At 49.2% G+C, this 18,801-nt stretch overlaps 1 protein-coding gene across 2 annotated transcripts in view; it reads right to left on the bottom strand.

Annotated features, from left to right (window-relative positions):
• Nucleotides 1–18,801, bottom strand: part of RUNX1 (RUNX family transcription factor 1) — a 106,259-nt gene that overhangs the window by 33,386 nt on the left and 54,072 nt on the right. Inside the window, exon 5 of one of the 2 annotated variants that reach the window (XM_049629258.1) lies at nt 11,115–11,306. The exons of the other annotated variant lie outside the window; for it this stretch is intronic. Coding sequence (XP_049485215.1) covers nt 11,115–11,306 — 192 coding nt within the window. The remainder of the gene's footprint in view (nt 1–11,114; nt 11,307–18,801) is intronic. 2 annotated transcript variants of the gene reach the window in all.

The following is an 18,801-nucleotide window of genomic DNA, read 5'->3' as shown; positions in this document are numbered from 1 at the left end:
AGTGGCTGTGTGGCTCATCCGAACCGGGCAGGATGGACGGATGTGTGACACCCTGGTGATATACCACCGGCACGAGGACAATAATAGCGTTAAGAGTAAAGCAAATGACACCAACCACTTATTTAGTGGGCGCTGTGCTTAAACCCTTGACGAAAATATACCTCAATCCCTGCGGCAAACTCCTGACGTAATAGGAGTAAATACACGCGACGCTCCCTGCGGGCCGGGCATATGGATGGTAACTCATTTGTCCTCACAGCTCGCCGGTGAGTCAGGTGCTAATATCACCGCGCCCATTTTACAGATGGGGAGCAGTGGAACAAAGGACTTCAGTAACTTTTGCAAGGTCACATAACTGGGAAGCAGCCAACCTGGGATTGGAATTCCAAAGTCCGTACCCACTATCCGCCATATAGCTTTTAGTGCTGATTTATAGATCCAGATTCTGCTTTCCTGAGAAAGTGCATTCTTGGCGGGGGGGGCAGGGGGGCTCCCGTGTTTTTTTCTGAGTCTCTTCTGATGATAAGATGGGAGGAACAGCTGTATCTGCCCTGTCTTGACATCTCCAGGCCGCTGTGTCTCCGTCTGAGGGAGCCATGAATGACCAGGGAGAAAGTTTGAAAAATAAGAGAAACTCCTTATAGACCCCCTAATGTATCCACCGCCCCCGCCCCCGCCCGCCCCCCTCCCCCAAGGCGTGAAAGAATCAAATGAGGAAATCGGGAAGAGATTCTGGAATAAGACTAACAAGATTTCCTCTCCCGTCCACCTGAATTGGCCATCGGTAATTTTGCACAAATTCAATTTTAAAGTCATGCTTTGTAATTTGTGGAAAATCATATTAAATTAAACAGATCCACATCTGGGCAATGACTTGTCTCATTTAGCAACATATGGTGCCTCAGAAAGCTCGATCCCACAGCAAAAATATTACCAAAAATAGAAGAAAAGAAAGAAAGAAAGAAAGAAAGAAAGAAAGAAAGAAAGAAAGAAAGGAAAGGAAGGGAAAGGTGGCCTTTTAATCATAAGCAACCGAGTAGAGGTGTTCCGGAACATCCCTACTGGTTTCCCTGAGAATGTTCGGCATGACCGGTAATCTCCAGGAGCTGCAGTAGCCAGAATTACAGAATATTAGCGTTGAAGACCAGGTCTGTAATTGCTTATATGAGACGGGGGGACCTGGGATTGGCAGTAAAGGGAACGGCGGGAACTGATCACGTGGAGGCTGTGTGCCTGTGCGGGCCCACTAGGCGGGACCCTCAGGACCGTGCCCTGCGCCTCACGGGTGACAGGTGGTGGGGATTACATGAACCAACGACAAAACCATGGGCTCCATTCTGTTACTGCCTTTGGTACACGCGTGAACCAGGCAGCGCCCTCGTCATAATTCACCGCAGTCTGCTCCAATCACAACCCCAGCATAGACGCCGTCACCAACCTAGGCCACAGGTTCAAAACCGGCGGGGGGCGGGGGGGGGGCGACATCACTGTGCGTTTCCAAAACTTGTGCTTTCACCCCGAAGACACCAACCCTCTCGGACCAGCCACAGAATCACGGCCGAGAATTCAGGCAAATGACGGTTCTACAGAGCTGGCAATCTACAACAACGTCCGGATGAAGATGAACAGACCTCGAGAGGGGCGATCTCAATAAACCACTTAACGGGCAGAAATGCCGAGGCGAGCCCTTGAGCTTGTGCTGACTTTTCCAGATATTTTAATAACTTTATCATATAATTTGCCATCTGATCTTACAGAGAGATGGGCTAATGCAGTGTGAGTGGCCACGCTGGGCACAAACCCCGTGAGACTTAATGAAACAACCACGTTCACTTCCCCTTGTGCGACCTGCAACTCCAAAGAGCGCTATCGCTGGTCAGGTTATTTCTTCCTCCCTTTTTACCTTGAGAGCTTCTTCGACCTCCCCCACCCCCGCTCCTGCAGGTCAGCGTCCACATGCGAGGTCCTGAATCTCTGGTATCAAAAACATTGTTGGTTTTGTCGTTGGTAGGAGTTGTTGGCTCAGCGTAAGCTCCCTGGGTCTTGGGTCTGGCCTCGGGGTGACTCAGTTGAACACATGAAGCTGTAAGTAAAGACAGTTCCTCCGTGGGAACCAGCAAGTTATAGATCTGGGAGATTTAAATGTCCCGGATGGGTGAACTGCTCACACCCAGGGTGGTGCCGACGCAGAGGCTTTCTCTAGGGATGCTCTGCCTTTACGACATCACTGGTGGCCACACCCAAAGCCCCACAGCAGAAGGGTCACGGTGCATCGTCCCCCTTCCTCCCAGCGGGACTGGGCTCGCCACCCCAGCAGCCCAAGTCTTGTTCAGCACGATGATCGCACTGACTTATGGAGGCGTAGATTCAGTAATGTCGGCTGGAAGACCAAGACGGTGAGCAGGAACGAGCTCCGTGTGTGTCCGTGCTGTGTGTTTTAAAGCTCAGGTTTCACGGCCACTCGACAGCCATGAGGTGACATGAGACGCGTCGGTCAGTTCTCTCCCACCTCCTCCCCCATCTCGTCCACACTCCCTCCAGGCGGACAAACAGGGGGTTCCATCTTACAGAGAATCCCCTTTACGAAAGGGTAAGAGTCCAGCTTTGGCTCAGGTCATGATCTCACCGCTAGTGGGTTCGAGCCCCACGTCGGGCTCTGTGCTGAGAGCTCGGAGCCTGGAGCCTGCTTCGGCTTCGGCTCCCGCGTCTCCCTCTCTCTCTCTGCCCCTCCCCTGCTCGCGCTCTGTCTCTCTGGCTCTCAAAAATAAATAAACATTAAAAAAAATAGAAAGGAAAAAAAAATCAACTAGGTATGAAGTACTCCCCCCCCCACCCCGCGGTCAATCCTCAGGCGTGCACCAAAAAAAACAGAAAATAAGCATGACTGGCCAATGTTTGTTTTTCGGGTGAGTTCTATACCGTTTCTTGAAATTATTTTGTTTTATTTACTGTGGTTGGTAACTGAATCTCTGGTATCAAAACATAAAATGTTCTGCCAGAAAGAGATTATGGAAGAAAGGTCTGTGGAAAGAAACTGGGTTTGTCAGTGAAGATTTTATTTACAGGTGTTTTGCAATCCGTCCCTTTAATCTCCATAACAATTGGGCTGTTCTGCTTTGGAGGCAGATTATTGTTCAATAATCGGAAAGCTCCAGAGGGGCGAAGGCTACGGACGGACGTAAAATGGGAGGATCTGAGACAACTATGTACCGAGGCAGCTCCTGAGGTCTGAGAAGCCCTGGGTACACTTTCCCCCAAAAGGCCTGACAGTGAGGCCCCGAGGGCCAGACAGGAATAAGGAGAGGCAGAAGTCGTTAGGGTTCCTCAGCATTATTTAAATCCCATGTGCTTTTAAACAGCCCCTAAAAGAACTGAATTACAGCAGGGCCTGCCTTGCCACTCTGCGATGTGAGGAAAAATAACGCCCATGAGTGAAACCAGCTCAGTTTGGGGAACCACCCCGTACAAGAAAGCACAGTAGCTCTCTAACCCAGACCCTGCTTTGCTACCAGAGAGTATGGTTTGTTCCTCCCTGGGTGCAAACTTTGGGCAAACTTGGACACGACTTCGTGGCCGTAGTCAAAGTTTCTTTTTTAAATATACAAATGTGAAAGGCTATCTTCGGGTGATTTGTAAATTTGGGATTATGGGGCATGCAAAGTGAATCGCCAGCCTTTCGAAATGTGTGTCCGGTCAACAATGCCTTGCCATAAAGCCATTTTTCAAAGAGAGGCAGCTTGTCCCAAATGACAGTGACACGCCTAGCTCTGGGGAGGCCCAATTCTTGAGTCCGTCCCAACTGGCTGGCTGTGGTCTTCCTGTCGTCTTCTGAGCCCATGCTTACCACCATCCACAGCGTCATGAGCTGTTGGGGGCGAGGGCAGAGGGCACCCGGGCCTCCAGTCTGCTGGTCTGCGTGGTTCCCATGAGACAGGGCAGAGATCCCCCCGACCTTTCCCTACCTAGCACTGCTGGCCCTCTGGTCCCATCTGCCTACGTGCGCTAGGAAATGTTAAGAAATGTCTGACTTCACATAAAAAAAAAAAAAAATCCTATGTTTTCCTGCCTGGGAGATAAAAGTACCGTGATACTGAGTTCCAGCAACGACGGGCTGACCTGTTGGCCAGAAGAGATGATGGAGGCATTTAACGTGAGACACTGTGTCCATATGTCCCCTGCCTAAAATATCTGCTCTGGGGGGTGGACGTAGCAAAGTTATTTCTAGACTCCTCTGCGGCCTCCTGTCCTTTCTACTTTGGTGTAATTGCTAGAATGGTGCCCACCGGCCCTTCCCCCCCCCCCCCCCCCCCCCCCCCCCCCCCCCCCCCCCCCCCCCCCCGCCGCCCCCGACCAAAAAAACGTGTGTCCATGTTCTGAGCCATAGACCCGTGAATGTGATCTTATTTGGAGAAACAATCTTTGCAGATGTGATTCAGTGAGAAGAGATGAGATTCTCCCGGTTTATCTGGGTGGGGCCTAAATCCAGTGACGAGTGTCCTCATAAGAGACAGAAGAGGGGGATGACACAGACAAGGAGGCCATATGAAGGTGAAAGGGGAGCCTGGAAAGGGAGAGCCAGGAGCCAAGGAACACCCGGAGGCACGGATTTGCGTGCTCGAGACGGGGGGAGGGGCACAGAGAGAGGGAGACAGAGGATCCCCAGCAGGCTGTCCCCACCGTCAGCACAGAGCCCGAGGCGGGGCTTGAACTCACGAACCGTGCGATCACGACCTGAGCCGAAATCAAGAGCGGGATGCTCAACTGACTGAGCCACCCAGGCGCCCCTAACGGCTTTAAGTGTTTTCCATGGGCTGAATCTACGGCTCACCGCTTCGTGCTTCACGACGGTCCTAGAATCTCCAAGCATGATTACTGCTCTCGTTTTGCAGGTGGAGAACCTGCCAGAGGTCCCAGAGCAATACACGGTAGAGGCCGGGGTCAGGCCAAGGTGGTCTGCCTGTCGAGCCTTCACTCGTAGCCACTGTGCACTGTCTTTCTAAGCCGTTAGGTCCTCAGCTCAGCCCTCCCTCTCGCCATTTAATCAGCGGTACCACGGAAGTGCTCCAGCTAGAGTTTTATTAAAACCTTGCTCTTCTGAGCAAGAACTCTGTATGTGTGCGTGCGCCCACACACCCGCGTGCCGGCCTGTAGATTACCAGAACGAGGGGGCTGCTCAGAACATATCAAATCCTCAGAAGGAATATTCTATCCTTAAGATCAGGCCCTAGAGTGAACCCTTCTTTCTTGTAATTAGAAAAGCATTAGAAGGAAACCAGTTTGGCAATAAATTTCATATATTAAAAAAAAAATGAAAAAATAAAAAATAAATAAACCCATCATTCATACCAAAAGAAAAAAAAAAAAAGAAAAAGAAAAGCATTAGAAGAGCATTGCCAACACGCTCTGGAAGACACGGTCCCATCACCTTGAACGACATCCATGAAAACGTTTGGTCTGAAAATGTAGTCCCGCTAAAAATGTGGTTTATGATTACGGGCGCTGACAGCTCACGAGGTCGGCGGCTCCTTTGAAGGGCTGGTTTATTAAGTACTTAGCTGTGCGGTGCTTGTGAATACAGCGCAGGCATTTTGAGCCGTGCCGTTCGAGGGGGTTCTGTGTCGCTAACCATGCCTCGCCATCAACAGAGCGCGAGAGGAACTCACAGGCCGCGAATGGAAATCAAGGGTGATAGACATACGGTAGCCACATTCAACTCAAGCTACAATGGCGCAGGCCTTACGCCTTTTGCTCAAGGAGAAAACAGACTTAGCTTTCTTCCCATCCCCCTTTCTCTTTTTCTGCATGTCTACGACGCGATTCATTGATATGAGCTTTTCAAACTTTCCTTAAACCTACAGTTTACATTGCACCAGCCAAGAACATGGGAAACAGCAAACTGGGTTCTCAATTCCTGCCTTGAGAATGCTTTCAGCTCTGTTAACTCTAACCCCTCCGCCTGCTCCTGAGAAGAGAGGACAGGACACAGCAGTGGCACCTGTCAGCTCGCTCACCCACACGTTAACTCTTCTTTTTTTTAATTATTATTATTTTTTTTACATTTATTCATTTTTGAGAGACCAGGAGAGACAGAGCACAAGCGGAGGAGGGGCAGACAGAGAGGGAGACACAGAAGCCAAAGCAGGCTCCAGGCTCCGAGCTGTCAGCACTGAGCCCGACACGGGGCTCGAACTCACAGACGGCGAGATCGTGACCTGAGCCGAAGTCGGACGCTCAGCCGACTGAGCCGCCCAGGCGCCCCTCACAGGTGAACTCTTCATTCATTCTGCATCCTTTCCACTGTTTTCCTTTTCCCTCCCTCCCTTCCCTCTCGCATTTATTTATTTTTCTGTATTCACGGGGACACCCGATTCAGGCTTGATCTCAATCGTGTTCAGATTCTGACATCGTAAACCTCTGAAGGCTCTCAAGTTCTACCACGCTAGATAAGAGTGATTTTTAAATCATTCACTTTTCACCTTTACCGCATGGCTTCTAAGTCGATTCCTAGCGCCCTGACTAGTTTGCTTTGCTGTGTAAGCATTAAATGACCATTCGTACATTTACATGCGCAAACCCCTCTGGCTTTGGACTATATAGCCTCCCACCCCTCTGATTTTGAACTTCTAGAAGAAAAAGGAAGGCGCGCGAGAGAGAGAGAGAGAGAGAGAGAGAGAGCGACAGAGAAGAAGTGAGGAGAAGAAAAGAGAAGTTTGATATTTTACCCCCAAGGCTGGAAAGGGGATTTCTCTCACCTCCTACAGGGAAGTAGAAAGGTTTTTTTTTTCCCTTTTGTCAATGTGGCTGATAAACACTGACATATGTAACCGGATAGCTGAGGAACAAAGTCAATTCATACCTCCAAAAGCTTCACAGACAACTGTAGCCTTTCCAAAGTAACTTTGACTTTTGGGGAAAATCACTATCAAAACAAAAATCGTTTGGAATACTAAAAGTCAGGAGGTGAATCTGAGATGTCAGGGTCTCCACCCTCTGGCCATACTCTCAACTCTCGGCGAGAGGCACGCGCATACTCCTCAGGGCTGATCAGAGGTGGCCTGTGTTTGGACGTCCGGAAGGTTCCGGCAACAACGGACCCCGAGAGAGACAGACTTGTACATGCAGGAAGGCCGGGCCGCTGCCCCAGGAAACAAAGAGCAATTGGGAAGCCCTCCTCGTCCTTCGTTCCCTCACGCTGGAGATTCATGATTCTGAGTTAAGTGTCCTTTTGTCCCCAGCTTGAAAAATCAAGCCCCCCGCCCCCCAAAAAGATAGCTTTTCGAGGTGCCCGCCACAGAGTCTGGCCCTAAGGTTATCATCATCAGCAACATCTAATGCTAACAGAAGGCAAGTGAATGTCCAGCTCAGCACTCCTCCCCTCGCCCCTTTGAGGATCTGGATCTTTTGACCCTGGTCAGCCTTGAGTCTCATGGATCCTTGATCCAACAGAACCTGCCACCCTCGCAACACTGGCTCCGTAGCCAGAAAGGTCTGGGTTTGAGTCTAAGTCTGTCATTTCTGCTCTTGGAGAATCTGGGCAATTGTTAGCCTGTGGGGTTTATCCCCTCTGTCTACAAACCACATCAGGGGATTGCGGTGAGAACAGAATAATGTGTACGAAAGGTCTGACCTGTGCCAAAATACATCCTAACGGGTTAAAGAGCTAAACCACACACCAACATGCAGCAGAACTACAAAACTTTGGCCCCTTCCTTTCTCTGGTTTCTTCAGATGTGAGTCTGTCTACCTCTTCCCAGAAAGGTGGGGGTTATGCAGCTGTAAATGTGGTTCATCAGTTCTGGTAAATCAGGAGTCAAATTCTTAAAATGACTTGCTTGGGTCGCCTGGAGCCATCTCTAAAGGAGTGCGTGTGACCGATTGAGCATCAGCGACTTCATCTTGCTAGAATCTGTCCCGTCCCATCTTTTGAAAGGACACGTGTCCGTTTTCCTTCCCATGACTCTATGAGAATCCTAAACCTCGCCCGTGGCAGTTCGTGATGCTCTCTTGCCTAATCGTGTAGCCGCGACAAAATGGCTTTCTCTTCACTTTTAAGAGCTGGTAGGGGTGCCTGGGTGGCTTGGTCGGTTAAGCGACCGACTTCGGCTCAGGTCAGGATCTCACGGTCCGTGAGTTCGAGCCCTGCGTCGGGCTCTGGGCTGACAGCTCAGAGCCTGGAGCCTGTTTCAGATTCTGTGTCTCCCTCTCTCTCTGCCCCTCCCCTGTTCATGCTCTGTCTCTCTCTGTCCCAAAAATAAATAAACGTTAAAAAAAAAAAAAAATAAGAGCTGGTAAAGTAGGAAGTTGAAATTGACCTCAGCCCTCTTAATAGTTAAAAACCTCACCAAATGAACAGTGGTTTGGTGGGTGGCGGCCTGACCCCCTTTTCCCTTACCTTGCTTCAGATAATTTGAGATGTCTGTTTTGGGGGATTCTCAAGCACATCTGACTGCAGATAAACAGAGGCGTTATTCTACATCTGTGATTTCCTACGGGCAGAGTTGAAGGGGCAGGCGGAGCTCTCCGGATGAAATCCCAGCCTCTCTGTCAGCCCACGATCTCTCCAAGCCCCCAGCTGCTGACGTTTCCAGATGCTGAAAACATTCACACATCTGTACGGCACCCTATTCAACTTCCATGACTACCTTTGGGATATTTTTCTTATAGCGATTGATGCCTTTTCAGAGAGAGCCATAAACACATGCTGAATTTTTACATAAAGCATCTTCTTAAATATAATATGGAGTCTCCAGAGCTAAGCCAGGAAAATAACCATTTTCCCACTTGTCAAGAACAAAATGAAGGTTCTGGCTGAAAGAGACTTTACTATTATCCCTGTTAACTTTCTAATTTCAGGGAAAAAAAAATCCCCAGGGTCTACTCAAAAGATGACTAAGGGAAAAAAAACATTTCCTTATAGAAAAAAAAAAAAAAAAAGGAAGAAAGAAAAAGTGGTTTTACACGAATATATCTTGGGCGGTTATTTTTAAAAAGTTCCTATAATTTTACAAGTGATGTACTGACCAGCAAATCATATTTTGGAAAGAAAGGGCATTAGCAGTATAGTTAACACATTCTTTAGCATAGCAACCAAGCCTCTAGGGCCCTCTAAAAGCAAGTTATTATTACTTACATGTTGCAGAAGTAAAAAGTTTTCAAAAGGAACAATAAAGGGGTGATGCTCTGTGTTAAACCTGATACTCTGCTAAGTGTACAGTATTCCAAAGAGCTGAAGAATGCCCGTCCACGGTTGTGTCTCCACCCAAGAGCTGCTGACTGCCGAGGACAAGAATTCAATTACCACCCTCCCCCTCTCCTTTTTGGTAAAAAAAAAAAAAGAGCGTATCTGACAAGGAGGGAAATCAGATCTGATTCACTCCTCACCAAAACCGTCTGAAACAAAGCTGGCTTCAGGGTGACCATTTCAACTTGCCCCCGCTGTGGTTGAATTTTCCATTGCTTTTTAAAAAATGCTGACTAGTTTTGGTTCCAATATCAGGAGAAAAAGGCAAGTCCCTTCATCAACCTAGTAGCATAAATGGCCCGGCATACGACGAGAGAATAAGAGAATAGAGATCTTCCCTTTGATGTCACAGATGGAGGTCTGCAGGTGACGTAAAGTAATTTCAATGGCCCTCAACACAAGATCAAAAAATCTCCTTGACAGTTTGTTCTATCTGGAAGGCAAGTATCATTTAACCCCTTGCCTATCGCTTTCCATTAATGTGCCATTCGACCCAATTCACCGTCCATGCTTGCATTTTGGCATTAGAAAAGATCAGTGTGCATATTTTTGAATGACTAGTCATGATAAAGCACCATAAACCTGATGCTTTCACGGAGGCTATTTCTCAAGACACCTAAGATGAGTTTGTAGAGGAGACACAACCTGCCCGAATCAAGCTCTGGGTTTCTGTTCCGATACAAAGGGGCCACTCTACCCACAGGCCACTTAACAGCTGTGTGCCGAGCATCTGACGGGAAGCTGTCTTTGGGAATTTTCCACTCAAATTAAAGAACCGCCCCCAGAAACATAATTATGAGAGCCTGGGACAGGAGCCGTCGAACTCTGGGCAAGAGAGTCAGCCTACTCTTCGAGGACCCCCCGAGCGCTAGCCCCAAAAGAGGGGTACTGGTCTAGAAACCTTAAAGAACTCACGAGGAGAGCACATCCCGCAATACGACACACACAGAGAAAGCACCCGGGGAAGCGAATTTTGGCAGTCTCAGGGGGCAGGTAGCGTGTCCCTGGCTGGCCACCTGCTCTCTCCCCCAGATGTGTCCCTTATCTCTCCCTTTGAGTCCAACAAGCCTGCTACTTGGAGAAGAGAATCTGACTGTGACCATATCACATACAGCTGTGTGCTGCACAGCACAGAGTAAGGGACTGTATTTCGGAAATTTGACATGGTATCACAGAGCAAATAACCATTGACGTCAGTGGTTTCTACGGTGCAAATGAACTTTGTGTATTATCTAATTTGGCACAGGGCATTTTATGCAATTATTGTATTTTACAGTGTTTTTGCAGTTGCTAGCTAAACCCCAGGGTATGCGTGTATGGCTGTGTGTGTGTGTGTGTGTGTGTGTGTTAATCTGCACTCTTTATTGATTGCAAATTTATTTATTGTAAATAATACCTTTGATGTGATGGCAGCCAGACTTTCCTCGTATTTCTTTATATTTTCGTAAAGGACATATATTAATTAGGTACAAGCCCCACCAATGATCTGAAGCCCACAGGAACTTGAAACCTCCTGACTTTCACCTCGCTTGGGGTGTGTGCGTGTGTACGTGCGTGTGTGTGTTCTAGCCTAATGGGTAGGGAGGAAAACAGCATAGCCAAAGCTAACTCTTGAAAACATTCAAGATATTATCTACGTATAGATAGATATCTCTCCATATCCTAGGCAGCAAAGCCTCCGGATCTGGGGATCTCAGTACAAGGCAGATCTGACTCAGTAGGTCCGGGCTGGGCCAGAGACCCTGCGCGTCTACGAGGCTGCTGGTCCGAGGACCACCCTCAGCGCAAGGAGGAGAAAGAAGCCAGGACTGGTCTGGGGGAGGGGGTGCGGCCCGAGGGCGAGGCGGGAAGCGGGCTCCCTCCAGGTACTTACCCTGCATCTGACTCTGAGGCTGAGGGTTAAAGGCAGTGGAGTGGTTCAAGGAGGCCCGAGGGTTGGGTGTGGGGGCTGGGTGGTGTGGGCTGACCCTCATGGCTGTTCGCCGCAGCTGCTCCAGCTCACTGAGCCGCTCGGAAAAGGACAAGCTCCCGGGCTTGGTCTGATCATCTAGTTTCTGACGATGTCCTATTGTGGGGAGGGGGGTGGGGTGGGGAGGGGAGAGGGAGGCAAGGAAGGAGGGAGGGAAAAGATCAGAAAATGTATTGTGGATTTCCTGACATCCGGGGTTTTCTTGTCTTTCCCCTCCCTCTCCCCTCGCCCCCAACGTGGCTTCGCTGGAGGTCTGCACGCTTGGCTGGGGCGCCCCGGGGGGAGATTCGGGGCCCCCGTCATCCCAGGCCACTGGGTGGCCCACCCAGTGTGCGCCCCGTCTCCCTAACCCCGTGCGCCCACCTCCGCTGGGCAGAACGCGGTGGGCGCACCCGCCTTGGTGACCGCGTCAGGTCGAGAGGGAGAGAAGGAGCATCGGTGGTTGGCGCTCGGCCGCACACCGCGGGCGAAGCTGTGGCAGCCAGGAAAGGTGCCTTCCCTGTGGCATCGGAACGGCCGATCCCTACTGCAAATCCAATCACCACTGGCAGGTTTTAGAGGCAGCAAAGTGGGCCCTGGAGCTCAGCGCGCGCCCCTTCCAGCAGGAAATGAGGTGTGGCTGCAAACCCACAGTCCCTGGGGAGGTCCGATTTCCTGCTAAATGCAGGGCTCGGGCAGCCCCTCGGCCCCTCTCCTCTCCCTCTCCTCGAAAGCTTTCTACGGGCATTCTTGAGCATTCCTTCCTGAAGCCGACTTCCCCAGGTGCACCCTCTAAGAGGGGGGTGGACCGGAAGGTGTAGCCTGGGCCTCAACGGGTCCAGTATTCCCAGCAGGCTGGGCCCACTGGAGCCCAGAGGATGTGCCAGCAGACCAGATGAGCTTGCCCAAGGGCTCAGGAATCCAAGGGTGGGGGGCTCAGTGTCTGTATAGATGGGGAGTGTCCTTGCCTTGTTCCCCATCAAAATCACTGTCACCACGATGCAGTGAGCAGAGGCCATTCACATGGGACAGGCCGGGAGGGTTGGGCCTCCCGTTTCCTTCCTTAATTCCTCCAACAAAACGTCTCTACACTGGAGACGCAGGCCTGTCAAGCAGAACTGAGGCTCGAGATGTACCGATCTAGCCACCGCGGGGCCAGGCGATTCATTCCCCTTTCAAAGACGATGTGCCCCTGCTCCTTCCTTACCCCTGTGGTTCGAATAAAGGGTCATTGACCAGTTTCACACACCGACCCCCCCCAACCCCCTCCGCCGTTGTCAGGTGGCCTCCAAACAACACTGGACCTCGTTGCCATAAACTGGGGCTGCTTCGCATGCCCTGACCCAGCCCGCAGTTAGAAAGAGAATTCCAGGAGTCTACTCTCCCCGGCCTGGGGGGCAGTCGGGTGGGAGAAGTGCATTTCAGCCCAGCTCCCGATCGCTACAATTACAAAATTAAATTTTATAACTTGAATTACGGCTCCAAATCTCCGTGGCTTGCCGTTTCTTCCTGCTGCCAGGCCCCTTGGCACAGTGGATGCAGTCTCAAATTCCAGACCAAAAAAAGGACCCACTATACTGCAGTGATTTTTATCATGGACAAGACCTGTTTGGCTCCAAAATGAGGAAAACGACTTAAGCATAATATTTGTGTAGTTCAAACGCAACGCTCCCTCTTTTCATGTGTCACCAAGGCAAATCTGGACTCTGATTCAGCCCCGCAGCCCACAACACTCGACCTGAACACAAACAGCCTGAGTCACACAGGGCCAGCACACATGTGAGAGGCCTCTTACCGGCTGAGTATTTTAAGCACTGGCCTTGTGGGCAAAAGGCCATAGGGCCAGGTCCCGGAACAACTCCTGTCATCCCTTTCTCTCAGAAGTATGAAAATGTCTTTTTCTAGAACATTCTATTTCAGTGGATCATGGTGTAATTCAGTGTCTCTGGATGGATCTTTCCCTGACTCCTCCCTCCTTTTTTTTTTTTTAATGTTTATTTATTTTTGAGAGAGAGAGAGAGCATGAGCGCACGCACGCAAGTGGGGGAGGGGCGGAGAGAGAGGGAGACACAATCCGAAGCAGGCTCCAGGCTCGGAGCTGTCAGCACGGGGCCCGACGTGGGGCCCGAACCCACAAACCGCGAGATCATGACCTGAGCCGAAGTCAGACGCTTAACCGACTGAGCCACCCAGGCACCCTGACTCCTCCCTCCTTTTATATTTGGGACAGATTCTTAGCTTTCCGCTGATCAGACTGAGAAATCTGGTATTCCCACAAGCAAAAGCATTCCGACTCAGAAGCCATTCAAAGCAGTTTTAAATGCCTACCACGACCTAATGGTTGGTATTAGGAGTCAGGGAGAGAAGAGGGCAGGACAAATGATTCTGGGGAGTTCCACTGCCTCAGAAAGAATGGCGAAATAATGGCGCAGAGGCTTCCAGCAGGTTTTGTACCCATTTCAAAACCTTGGGCACCCAGTGGCAGAGAAGGATGATGTATACGAGATCATCGTGAGTACACAGCATTTGGCAATTTGGAGTCTTCGGTCTGCCTTTGAAGAGCGGCTGTCGGTTGTGTCCGCCTCGGTCCCCAAGGTTGGGGATCACGTGCCACCCAAAACATGGAGCAGGAATAAGTCATTTTAGGTAAGCCGCTACTGTGGCCGGGCACAACGTGAGATGATTTGTTTGCATTAGTCCCCTCTCATTGCCCTACGTCTAAAAAAACCAAAAGTTTTAACATGTGAGCAATTTCTGTATCAGCTGACACCTGCCCAAATCGTAGTCATTTACAGAGATTAACTGATGACTGCCTGCTTTAGCAGGAATGTTCGGGCATAACTCTCAGAGAAAACAATTCTTCACTCGCAGCCATTTTCTAAGCCCCGAGAGTCGGGAGGCTGAGTTTAATGCCAGAGGAGTGGGGGGAAGCATTCCTTCCGCGCCCTCCCCACATGTGATCCTGGCGGTAAGTAAGAGCCTTCTTATCTTTGCAGGGAATCTCCCCTCACCAGTCACTTCCTCACCAGGGTGCTAGAGGGTCGTAACACCAAGGCAAGGTGGGGGGGGGGAATAAAAAGCATTATCATCTGAAAGGTGTGGTTCAGATGCATTTATAAGCTAGATCAAAGGAACACCTAACTCTTCTTTTCTGAAGCCATCAGATTTCATGGGCCAAAGAGGCATATTTTGTATGAAATACAGGAGCTTCCGATATAAACTTTCAAGCCAGGGAAAATGGATGCTTTAGGTCTCCGGTTTCCTGTATCTGCATGCAATTAAAATGTCAATTTGCCCCCTGAATTTTAAATATGGGAAATGTCCACTATCAAGCTCCCTTTTCTTCCTTCTTGCTGAGTACTGGGCTTCAGAGGGCAGCAAGGAATTCAACTCTGGATCAAGTCTAGTAGAATTACCATGCAGCCCTAAGCATGCACGTTTGGTAGTCTGACTTTTTGAGCCCACTGTAAGTAAGCTGAAAATGTTGACACGGTGGCCCTTAAAATAGTGGCTGCTTTAAGATTTCATACCAGGACATCTCAATGACTCTTGAACAGAGTTGAAAAGGATACTTAATTTTGTTTCTCTCTTACTATTCCCACATTCTGGAAGAAGTATTTGATTAGGATTTTATTATATACATAGTGTCATAAAAAGCCAAAAGAAAAAAAAAAGGAATAAAAATAAATTAATCCCATCTGCAAAATTTTACTTCTTCATTCCAAAGATATACGTCCTGTAGCTTTCTGGGATAGCTGCCCACAAGGCATCCCTAAATGTTATGATAGCCATGATGGATAATGAGACCAGCTTTCAATTTTTCTGCTATAAAAACTAGACTGAGTAGGTATGCATCTCTCTTCCATAACTGAACTATATTTTTTAAGAAACCACGGTTGAACTGTGGAATATGATATTTTCTCTTTTTAAATTTTTTTTAAAGTAGTCTCCACACCCAGCCTGGAGCCCAACGTGGGGCTTGAACTCACGCCCCTGAGATCAAGACCTGAGCTGCGATCAAGAGTTCCGTGCTTAACCGAGCCACCCAGGCGCCCGAACTATATTCTCCTCTATCACAGAAAACAAGTAAGGCTGAATTGTCACATTTTCCTGGAAGATTTTGGCCAGAGAGAATAATTTTATGGCAGCTTGTCAGCCCATGTTTCTGGTGTGGGTTTACTACTTTTCTTGATAGGTTCTCAGCAGAAAAAGTAGGAAGGCATAGATTCGAAGCATTGTCATGATGAACAGTTGAAGAAAATGTATGCGAAATGATAATACCAAAAAGATCTCTATATATGTATAGATACATATATTTGTGTATGTCTATACATGACCTTGTGAGTCTTCTAAAAGCATACAATTCTAAAAGCATACAATACAATTCTTTTGCATTTCAAAAGATGCTTGCTGGTCAATCTGATACTAACAACATGGGTCTGGATATAAAAACCTGGGTATCTCCCCCTTAATTTGCTATGGCTTTAGGACTATGGAAAAGAAATTGACGTGTGTAGACAATAGCTCATTTTTCCTGGTATAACAGTCTAAACTCTAGATTCCGGGGTTATTAAAGTCTTGAGGACAGGAAAGTAATCATACCGAATGTGAATGTGATCCTTCCTTAAAGCACCTTGCAGGTGATGAAATAAATCTTTCTAATAGCAAAACTATCTGTCTGCTGGTTAATTTAATGCTGGACAGTATTGTCCCATTGTGTGTGTGTGTGTGTGTGTGTGTGTGTATATATATATGTATATATATATACACACATGTATATATCATGATATAAAATATATGATATGTATGTTAGCATATTCTATATTAGGATACATATTATATATTCATGTTTATAGATTGTCCAGTGCCATATAAACTTTGGTAGCCTAACTTCTCCCTCTAATTTCTCCCCATGTTGTCAAACTAGGACATCCCTGCAAAGTTAGAGTACTTCAGAACTGGAGACGTGCCAGAGAAATCGGCTTTGTTTTTTAAGCCACGTGTGAGAAGTGAAGTTCAGACCAGTTGTGTCATTTATCTAACCTCACACGGCCAATGAGAGAAGGAGGGCAGGTCTGAAAACACACCCACTCCCTTGAACAGCTGCCCACCCACCGCCCCGCAATCTTGCTCCTATCCATACCAATTTCTGTGTGCCCCCCCGGTGGATCGATAGGACAGTGAATGGTGTTAGGTAATTGTAGGTCACCGGGCCACCAGAGCACCATAAGGATTTGCACTTTCTGCCTTTACTGTCCCACTTCTGTTCCCAGCTCGTGTGTAGAGCCAGAAGTGTATTGTGACCCCACAGTAGAGAGCTATGTCTCACACACCTGAATGAGCATCCGAGTCGTGGGGCATTCTGGCTTGGTAGCCCTGGGGTGTGGCCTGAGAATTTAGACGTCTAATAAGGCCCAAGCGATGTGACCCCCCCCCCCCCCAAGCTGGTCCAGGGAACATCCTGGGGATTTGAGCGAGACAGGGGGGTGACTCCTCCCTTCAACGTGCTTCTAACTTTCCCTGGGCTAGAAATGAACACACCAAATATACTGGAACTGTGTTTAGACGAAGTATCCACGAGCGCCGAGTGACGAGTGACCGCCTTGTTTTGGCGACAGCTACCTGGTGGTCTTTTTCTTAATCTTTTAACTCTTCAATGTATGCAGGACGGCTGTAAGTGCCAGAGGTCTGCCCTACAGACAGGTGGGCGTAGACCATTTCCCTCCCGCCATCACTGAGCTGAGTCGGTGACTCACCCTGGCTGTGCTCAGGCTGATCTGTAAGGTGAACCCAGAACGTGACTCCTGCTCTGCCGTCTACGGAACGACTTTGAAGAAGAGCAGGAAAGGGTTAATGAGGAACCTGTTGCTCCTTTCCAGTCGAAGCCTCTGGGTGCCCCCAAGGATGGGGGTGTTAGAGCAGATGCCGTAATCCTTCTCTCCGCCAGAGAAACAACATGGCACCAGGGAAACGTGACCGCCAGTCTGCCTGTTAAGAACCTCTATTATAAATCTGCTTTTCCACCCAACTTTCCTGCGGACAAGAGCAAGTCTCTTCATCACCCAGCCTCCTTATCTGGAAGCCTGGAATTAAAGGACTAAGATGGATGACTCCGAGGGGGCTCTAAAAGCATTCACGGCAATTATATCTCAGCAATTAGCTACTCAACTCGTTCTGGTTGGGTGACTCCAAGCACAGGCTTTCTTGAACAACCTCATATGACGTTAGGACTTTCAAAGGTTTCTTTCTGTCTTTTTTTCAGCCAGACACCTGGCCTGTGGCAGCCAGTCCCAGGCTCAACTGTCTAATTGGTCTTTGGAGCTCTAGCTTGAACCTGGCATTCTACCCGGCACGCACTGCCCTCCCGGGTGCTGGTGGTCAGCAGGTTTGCACAACATATCCCGAGAATTCGCTCTCCCCCTGTCTCCTGCTGTTTCGTCAGTGGCCTTTCGGACAGTTACTAGTGACCTAGGACATCACTGTTCTCGGATCTTCTCCTCTCTCCCCTCAAGCCTTCGCCGAGCCTTGCCTGCTACCTTGCTGACTGTAGGGGCGTCGCATTCTGGGTCTCGGCCCCTTCCCCCTCATCATCGAAAGGGTGCATCCAGAGGGAGTGGGCCATCAGACTCCCCTCAAGACCTGCTAGAAAGGAGTCAGCGGCTGCAGCTGGGAAGAGAGCCAGCCTGCTGAACCTTACTCCAGGGTTTCATTTCCCTGCTTCTCTGATGAGATGGGAAATAATGATACTTCTTGGTCCCCTGCCCTTCCCCTGTCATCAGTGGCAAGGGGAATGTAAGGCTGAGATTACTGCTCATTCCTCTCCCTGTGTGTCTGTCCACGCCCCCTCTCCCATGTATCCTGGGCACATGCCTTCCTACCTTCTACAGGTGGAAAATCACACTGAACCCTGGAGAAAAGTCTGTCGGGGTGCTGCTTCTTCCTAGGTAACGTGTTTCGACTTTCTTAGGGATCCCACAGACACGATGCTTTACCCCAGGAGAATCACCAATGGGGAGAGCGATGCCTTTGGTTGGGAAAAGCTTCGATTCTCTCGCAGGTGGCAGAAGGTAAGCGAGTGACCACAGGTCTGGTCGTGCGTGGGGCTTCCCTATCCTGGGTCTTTCCAAACCGTGGTCCTGCCTTGGCCCTTCATATGGCATAAAGCTCATGTTTTAGAGGCCAGCCTGGCATTTTGCTATGCCTGCTTTCTAAGGCGAATACCCCTTATTTTGAAACTAGGAGGCAGGCAGTGTGAGTTCTCTGCTCTGCTCCAGCCATACTGGCCACCTTGCTATCACTCCCAAATGTCTGCCTCCGGGCCTTTGCACTTGCTGTTTCTTCTGCCCAGAATACCCCTTTCCCAGATATCTGTGCACCACATCCCTCCATCCTTCAAGTCTTTGCTCAAATTTCACCTTCTCCCTGAGACATTCCTAAACACCCTAGTTTAAATTGCAAAGTCTCCCGGCCCAGTCGACCCCTTAGCCCTTTAGCTTTGGTTTTCTCCATGGCACTTATTAACAATTACTTCTGGTCTGCCTGCGCCCACTGGACTGTGAGGTCCACGAGGGTGTGGGGTTTTGCCTCTTTTCTTCAAGTGGGGTCAGAACAC

The sequence above is a fragment of the Panthera uncia genome, chromosome C2 (assembly GCF_023721935.1).
Source record: "Panthera uncia isolate 11264 chromosome C2, Puncia_PCG_1.0, whole genome shotgun sequence".
In the NCBI taxonomy this organism is placed as follows: domain Eukaryota; kingdom Metazoa; phylum Chordata; class Mammalia; order Carnivora; family Felidae; genus Panthera; species Panthera uncia.
Note: the sequence above shows the minus strand (reverse complement) of the source record. Positions and strands in the feature narration are given on the sequence as shown.